Source organism: Larimichthys crocea, chromosome I (genome assembly GCF_000972845.2).
Source record: "Larimichthys crocea isolate SSNF chromosome I, L_crocea_2.0, whole genome shotgun sequence".
NCBI classification, from domain to species: domain Eukaryota; kingdom Metazoa; phylum Chordata; class Actinopteri; family Sciaenidae; genus Larimichthys; species Larimichthys crocea.
In genome coordinates this window covers 16,992,908-17,001,056 of record NC_040011.1, presented here as the reverse complement: position 1 = coordinate 17,001,056, position 8,149 = coordinate 16,992,908, and the positions used below count along the sequence as shown (strand labels likewise).

Sequence of the window (8,149 nt, the reverse complement as noted above, 5' to 3'; positions counted from 1 at the left end):
TTTATTGACAAAACCTTTCACCTCTATGTATGATTACTGAACATAAAGTCATGGCCGTTAATGTGCCGCTATAGTGGCCTTCACTCTTCTGGTGTAAAGCTTTTCATTACATTTTCAAACTTGCTTGCAGGTTTTTGCTCGCATTCAGCTACAAGAACATTTATTATTGTAAGTCCAAGGTTAGATGTGCTGTATTGAATCAGAGAAACCACACAACACCACAGGGCATGTCAGGCAGAGAGGGGTGCTGGGCTGTGAAAGGTCCTGAAAGACGTGTGAATATGTGCAGATGTAGATTACTTCAAAACTTTTGTGCACAGTTGTGCACAACGTACTGAATGTGGTCACTTGTGGCAGAATTGGTGGGTGAGAGGGAGCCATATTCTTTTCCCCATGGGGCCACCTGGTGGGTTGATCTGGCAATAGCTGCAAAAACACAAATAATTTCAGGCAATTATGTATATATCAAGAGTGGAATAATAAATCAATAACAGGTGTAATAATTATATTTAAAATAACTTTAAATCACTAATATAAAGATGTGCCTGGGTTAACATTGTTAAAAAAAACAAGTTTGCAAGTGGATGTGAAAAGTGGATGTTAAATGCTTCTTAATGATTTTGACAGTGTCCATTGCCCTTCTACCAACAAAGCATATGACTTAAAAAGACTACTTCTTTTCATTGAGAAGACTTAAATCTGGGCTAACTGGACTTGTAGATCCACGAAGATGTCTCATCTCTCATCCAGCTTCACTTCTGACTGACCGGTGGGGAAACCCAGGTATCCCACCAAATATCTGGGTTTCCACGGTAGTCAGTCAGAACTGAACAAGCCTCTTGAATGAGAGTCCAGTTACTTCTCAAAGAAACATTACATGTGTCTTATCCAGTATGGTACTAAATTCACAAATTCAGATAGAAAATTAAATTTTCCATTGTTGAAAAAAGTCTTTACAAGTTTTATATGAAACACCTTCAAGTCAAGTCAGTAATTTCCCTCCATCAAGTATAAGCAGTCAAGTCATACGTGTGCTGGTCTGTGTAAAACAGCTCTGATGGTGGTTCTGGAGCCTCCTGCATAGCATTTTCTGTAACCATGACTATAACTTTTATTATTTTCAGTGCTTGTTATGAATAGATCACTTGTTTTACTTCATTTCTGCCTAATTAAATGTATCCATGTTGACGCCTGTTTGCAGAGCAGCATGTTGGTGCAGTGATGGCCTCCTGCCTGACGGGGGCGCTGCTCCACGTCATTACAAGCGGCCCCGCACGCGGAAGGAAACCCGCCATTGAAGCAGAGCGAGCTCACAACGTGAGTGTTTCGTTAGCGCACTGTTCAAAAGGTGCAATTTTTTTCATCTTATACCTACCGCTGGTATTTTAGTTGGAGTCATGGCGTACAGAGGACAAGGACAGAAGGTCCAGAAGGTTATGGTGCAGCCCATTGTATCCTTTTTTATCGCGATGAGCGACAGCGCGGGTGAATGGTGTGCTACGAAAACTTAGCAGCCAGGCTAACCTTTTCTCGTCATTCATTTCCCGTGAGTGAGGACGAGGCCGGGCTTCTGACTGAGTTCTAGTGTGTTTATATGAACTGTTTATACAACCAGGGTGTTACGTGTTGGTTTGAAGTGGCTTTGCAAACACTTGTGCTTGTTTGAAATGTATCCAAAGGGCCGGCGCGTAGACTTAGCAGCTGAAGCGCGCTAAACTGCAAACAACCAATCCGGTACCGTGTGCTGGAGCGGCCCTGAACGTTACAGCGACATGAAATACGCGCTTTAAGTTCAGTATCCCAAAGAACATGTGTAAACATTTAGTTTTACGTAATTGGGATTACACATTTACGTTGTTCGTTGTAATCATTATCTGCACTGTGTGTGTGTGTCTTTTGAACATTGAATTTCCTTGACTCCATGTATCAGAACCTTATTTTCAGGTATCTACAAAATGTAAGTATTCAGTTCAGTCTTTCCCGTGTTTCCTCTCATTGGTTTTGTGAGATGGACAAACAGATCATTTATTTATCATCTATTGTCTCTGATTCACAGCGCTCACGGATCCAGGTCTGGTTGTATGAACAGGTGAACATGCGGATAGAGGGCTGCATCATTGTGAGTTATCCCTTTGCTCCTTTTTTTTTAGTTAACTCATTTTTTAAAAATGTATATTATTTGTTACATTTGCTGCTGAACAAAGTAGAACAGTGGTTCTTAACCTTGTTGGAGGTACCGAACCCCACCAGTTTCATATGCTCATTCACCGAACCCTTCTCTGGTTTAAAAAAAAAATAATAATAATAATTTTTTTTTACTGGTGCACAAAATGAACCGTGCATTAACATCACCTTGTTCAAATAACAAAACCAACACAGTGCATGAACTCACAACAACTTACCTCAGTGTGACTTCTGCTGTTGCCTTTGAGAGACCAGTTCAGATATGCGTGGCTTCACCTTGGCAAGTGCCAGCCTCATGTCATTTTCACAGCAAAGTCTGTTTCTTTTCTTAGTTTTTATGTCCAGCATCCTCAAACGATTGCTCACAAAGATATGTTGTAACAAATGGTATAAAAAATTCCAGGGCGGAGGCTCCACCGAAACTCCTGAGACCGACTCACCGAACCCCTAGGGTTCAGTCGAACCCAGGTTAAGAACCACTGATGTAGAATAATCGTTGACTAAATGTAGTCAGTAGACGAAATTAAATCTGTAAATACTGTTCATGTTTGGTAAACATGCATCCAGAGACACAGTGCATGTTGATACATACTGAGACAAAAAACACAAGAAAACTGAAGTCCTACTTTTTTATACTTATTATTATTGCACTAAGATTTAGATTAAAATCTGCACTCTATACTTTATATACTTGTGATATATATATCACCTTTAAAATTGGATGTTATAGAGAAACATCAGGAAGTTCATTGCCATAGCATCATGGCAGCAATACACTACTCACAAAAGATTTGGTATATTAGGGTGAAATTTCAGAATGCACCTAAAGTGCTCTCTAATCTTTACAGGTCAACTTAATTTGACGACATTTAAACTTTTGAATGCATATGTCCAACTGTTCATTGTTTCAGCTGCTGTTTACGGTGATTAACCACAAAAATCACAAGTGTCTGATCCATGAATCGACCACTAAATGTTCTGCTTCAATGACAGTTTGACGGTCTCGTTGTCGAGCAAGGGCACATGACAAGTTACTGAGACATTGACATTTTTTGTTGTGGTATTCCCATCACTCTTGTTGGCGTTTGTTTCAATAAATAGTTTGAGATGAAGAAATGACCATTGCATGCTTCTAGTTAAATGCCTCAGAATCAGAAATACTTTGATAATTTAATTTATTTAAAAAACAACACGAGGAAAAAAGCACAAAAACTCTAAGACTCCAGAGAGTTACAGTGAAGAAAACAAAAACGAACAAAAGAGAAAAGTCAGAAAGCGACCTCAAAGACTGAAGGAGCGCAACAGGCAGCGTGCAGCTCTCGCGCATGTGCCAAAAAACAAAAATTCAACAACAAAAATATCACTGTAGCGTGAACTTTTTACATTTTCCATCAAATTCACCCAAATATCCCAAATTTTTTGTGAGTCGTGTAGACATTTTATGAGACTTCTGTTTTTCCTGTTCATGATGAAAACACAGTCCCAACACTCAAACTATGCATCCACACACACCCCTCTGTACAGAAGTAGCAGCCATTGCTTCACAAAAAGCCATGCTTGCTGTGTGACTGACTGTCTCCTCATTGTGAGGGCGGATTTGCTGGCTTCCACTGAACATCAACGTACAAATGAAGTCATAAACACTTCAGTGGTCTCCATGTTTACTTCTGTACGACTGCGTGCTGCATGTGAAGTCGTATGACGTGTTATTGTTCTTTTGTTTACGTGGGTCAGTTCAGTACCATGACCAGTTCACACTGGACTCTGACATTCGGCATATGTTATTCAGCAACTGCACACCCGTTCTTGCATTGTGAAAGTAGTCTTAGTGAATTCATTTAAGTTAGTTCTCAACTTTTGAAGAAACCAACGTTGTAAATGCCTGCATCTCAAAGGATTCAGCTGAATCTGTAGGATGAGATGACAATAACAGTTTTGAATGGCAGCCTATTTAATGTTTCCAACCTGTAGCTAGCACAAAGACTGAATCTGTTTTATCATCAAAGACAGTTTTGTGTTAAAGATTGTGGTATACACTGTGCAATAAATGCCCCAGCAGCTGCACATTGGCTAAAAGTGGGGCCGCATACAACTATATGAGCTCAAGGGGGCCGGAGCACAAAAATTTGAAAATGTATAGATTAAAAAATGTGCTAAAAACAAGTGCAATACAAAATCTTTTTTATTTAAAGAAAAGAAGAAAAAAAAAAAAAGTAACAAGCCGAAGCTCAATGTTTGTCATATCTCACAGCAGAGCTCATAGCAGAGCAAGCAGATGACATGGAAGGCATGAGCTTTGATTATTTTAACAATATAGCTTTGAACAATAAACATATATGTAAGAAATGTTCCAGGTTACATCAGTGACAGAAATCAAAGCCAAGTTAGACCTCCACTCTCCCCAAAATAATAAAGTATATTTTTCCAAAACAGCTGTTGTAGTATGACCATGAGGAGACTGTTGATGTGTGGAGTGATTCTGGAGTCATAACACTGTATAACAGTGGAGTTATTGATTTTTGTTTGCAGCGTCTCTCTTGGAACTGAAATTTGCAGGCGTTCCCTGCGTACTCGTTGGGCCGCTGGCTGCTCGTAGAGATAAATGTTATGGGTCCAGCTCGGAGGACGGCCTGTTTTACAAAACGGGTTTCTGGTTCTTGTAGCTCGTAGTATATGCTATTACGATGTGAAAGAGGCATTATTTGTGTTTAAACAACGTTTCGCCTCTTACTTATTGATCCCGGAAGTCCGAATCTGTGAATATCTTTCCAACTTTACTGAACTTGCCGACTCTCGTAGTGGCGTTTTAGATTTTAATCCTTTAGCACAGCCACTTGCTGCATGAACACCGAACACATAGGTTTCCCATTCATCTCTGTGAAAAAATACAAATTAGTCCATTTTTCCTGTCCACCTTTCTCTTTTTCGACAGTGACATTTTTCCAACGAGGGTGTCAAGATTGAAAAAAAAGTGTCCGCTACCTGCTCTCAAAGAACCAAGCCTTCATTAGCGCCTGCTCTAAGTGAGCCGCGGCTACACATGTGGTGTTAAGCTAACCGGCGCGCACAGAAGCGCGTCACGGTATTATAAAATTATATTATTAAAAATGGGCCGCGGGCCAGATAAAAAAGCTAGGCGGGCCAGATGTGACCCGCGGGCTGCATCTTTGACACCCCTGGTATACACGGTTCCTACTATACTAGAAATTCTACACAATGGTACTACTGTTGATTACTATTCTACCGATGCAATTTTCTGCTACATAGCGGCCGCATCTACGCTTCTCCTGTCTTCTCACTGCATCCACTCCCTTGTAAACAAACCAACATGGAACCGCAACCGAACTACACAGCTGCTGAATGATTGGCGGTTTGCCTGTTACTGTTAATGTCCAGAGATATGATGGGTTGGGTCCACCCGTCTGTTAGCTGATTGGCTGTTTGTGTCTTTCTGTCGGCAAGTACAAACTCCATGAAGACAGCTCCGCTTCGATAGAAATTCACCTCAGACAAACAACAAGCTAAAGTTCTGTTTCGCCCAGACGTGCGCTCAGCTTATAGTCACAAACACGAGACAACACACTCACCATGGCAGAAGCACCGGGCCCGAGCGGCGAGTCTGCCACTCGTTGTCAGTGGCTCCACTAATTTTGCTCAAAAAACCAAACTCGTTGTTTTAAACTTGTTTCAGTCTGATTCTTACTTCACCAGTATTATGTTTATCATGCACCGAACAACATTCTGAGTAATTAATAAGTATTCATAACTTGTACAAATACATTGCAGGTCATAAAAATAATAATAAAAAAAGGCTGCAGTATCACGATAATACCCTTAACTGTGATACTTTGTCTGGTATAGTATCGTGGTTACTCACTTTGTTCACCGCTCTTTGTTAATGAGAGAGAAAATAATTGAGAACAGATTTGTTGGTGCTGAAAGTCTGTGAGTCTGTCTATTCTGCCCATCCGGTGTCATCAGAAACCAGAGTCAATCACACTGCTTCTCAAGTAATTCACACTAATTTTCACTTGTGTATGCAAGTGAAATTCTCGCACTTAGAACCATTGGGTTGTGACAAATGTAGGCTTAGTGTGAATGCTTACTGACTTCAGGGTTTGATAGAATATCACTGACATCTTTGAGCTCAGCATTTTTTCTTATCCTTGTAGGTTTCAATAAAGCTTTCTTATCTTTTTGTTTTCATGTCATGTACTGTGCATCTGAAAAATGGAGCTGTCGACAGTCGCCCAGGCTTTTCTTTTGGTAACCCACATGTCAAAGTGTTAAGGTTGTTTTATTATGTGCAGACTAAACCAAAGCCACATGGCTCAGGTTGCTAGGTGATGGGCTACGATAGCGTGCAGTGTTCCTGTGGAGAGTGAATGCACTCGCTCAGAGGCATCAAATGAATGTGGTGTAATGTCCCTAAACGCTCACGAAACATGCACAAGCATAAAAGATGGGCCCAGCTTTGTGTTACAGGCAATAAATCAACACATCAACCCAGTGACTCGTGACATGGTGTGTGTATATTGGACGCATAGAGAACGTGAACTGTGTTCCAGTTATCTGGGCAAACCAGCCTGCAGTGACTAAAAAGACGTTCTTTAGAATCTGAATCTGACTCCATAAATGGCAGCTTAATGTTTTATTCATGTGGACCATTATGAGCAGAGTTCCTCAGTGCCATCTTTTGAATTTCCTGTGACTGGAACAAGAAAAACAAGTCAAAGAATTTTAATTATAAATCGTGCCCGAGAAGCACTTGAATAAATTGAAGTTGCACATACAAGAATCTTCACTTTGATCACTTTACTTGTTTCCTGCCTTTCTTACTCACAAATAAAGACAAATCTTTAAAAGCTCTCCGTTTCACTGAACAGTGTAACATGACTAACCTCTAAGTCATGGACTGCGGACTGTGCTTTGGCACCTTTTGGCGTCCTGTGGCGCTGATAACATGCCGGCAGACACATCAACATTTTCTAATAGTTAGTTTTCAGTGCGACGCGTTTGTTATTTGGTGCTGTTTTCGGGTATGTGTGGTGTGAAGTTTTTACTCCGGGGTGACAGGTGGCCTTTGTGTAGCAATTTCTGGGCATTGGTTTAAGCTAATGATCAGATCTCACAAACACGCACGCCCCTTGTGAACAGGTGGCCTTCATCTAGTTGAAACAAGCAATTTATGACAAGTTTGCGCAGTTGGTGAATCCAATAAGAGCCAGTCCCACATTAGAGTATGAGGGCTTTAGGATCAGAATATGAAAATGTTCCTGCACGAGGCTCACTGAAGATAATTATTTGGCACACTGCTCTCTCCCTGTCTAGGGTTTCGATGAGTACATGAACCTGGTTCTAGATGATGCTGAAGAAGTCCACATGAAGACGAAGAACAGAAAGCCTCTGGGTAAGAGTGCCCTACATTTTGACACTTGTTGTTTTTCCCCACCCATGTCTGTGTTTAGCTTTTCGCACACTTACTGACCTCAGTTAACGATGCTGCAAATAGAGCTTCTTCACAGCAGACGCAACATACTCGAGCTGTGGCAAGCAGAGAGAGAACATGATCCTATATTGATCCTACATGTACTGTAGCACTAGATTCTCATCTGTAGTCGACTTGATGGGCAACCTGTTTTGTGAACTGACACTGTATCTCTTCCCATCCATCGTCTTGCTCTTCTGATCCACCTCCCCCTCTGTCTTCCTCTGTCTCTGTCTCCCAGGGAGGATCATGTTGAAAGGAGACAACATTACCTTGCTGCAGAGTGTGTCTAACTAGGACGATGGAGACTTCCTTCAAAGCCTACATTTCCTAGAAAGGAATATTTCCCCTTTTTGTTTTTTTGCAAGTGCTGTTGAGTATGTTTGTGTTTCTATAACATGAATATTGTAATTTTTCTTTCTACAACGTTTCCATTTTGAGAATAAAGTTTTTTTTCTTTCTTACAGTTGGTGTCTG

At 40.8% G+C, this 8,149-nt stretch overlaps 1 protein-coding gene across 1 annotated transcript; it reads left to right on the top strand.

The window, feature by feature from the left end:
• Positions 1–1,249: 1,249 nt before the first annotated feature.
• snrpe (small nuclear ribonucleoprotein polypeptide E) lies at positions 1,250–8,132 on the top strand. The gene is made up of 5 exons (XM_027286278.1): positions 1,250–1,451; positions 1,931–1,957; positions 2,057–2,119; positions 7,516–7,594; positions 7,914–8,132. The coding sequence occupies exons 1-5, from the start codon at positions 1,398–1,400 to the stop codon at positions 7,967–7,969; spliced, it is 279 nt and encodes a 92-aa protein (XP_027142079.1). The 5' UTR covers positions 1,250–1,397; the 3' UTR covers positions 7,970–8,132.
• Positions 8,133–8,149: the final 17 nt, after the last annotated feature.

What these genes read in the sequence shown, in the direction of transcription:
- snrpe (XM_027286278.1), top strand. Translation starts at nt 1,398, where the DNA reads ATGGCGTACAGAGGACAAGGACAGAAGGTCCAGAAGGTTATGGTGCAG. An exon ending in AGGTTATGGTGCAGCCCATT is followed by an intron (nt 1,452 to 1,930) that starts GTATCCTTTTTT and finishes TCCATGTATCAG; the next exon opens with AACCTTATTTTCAGGTATCT. An exon ending in TTTTCAGGTATCTACAAAAT is followed by an intron (nt 1,958 to 2,056) that starts GTAAGTATTCAG and finishes TCTGATTCACAG; the next exon opens with CGCTCACGGATCCAGGTCTG.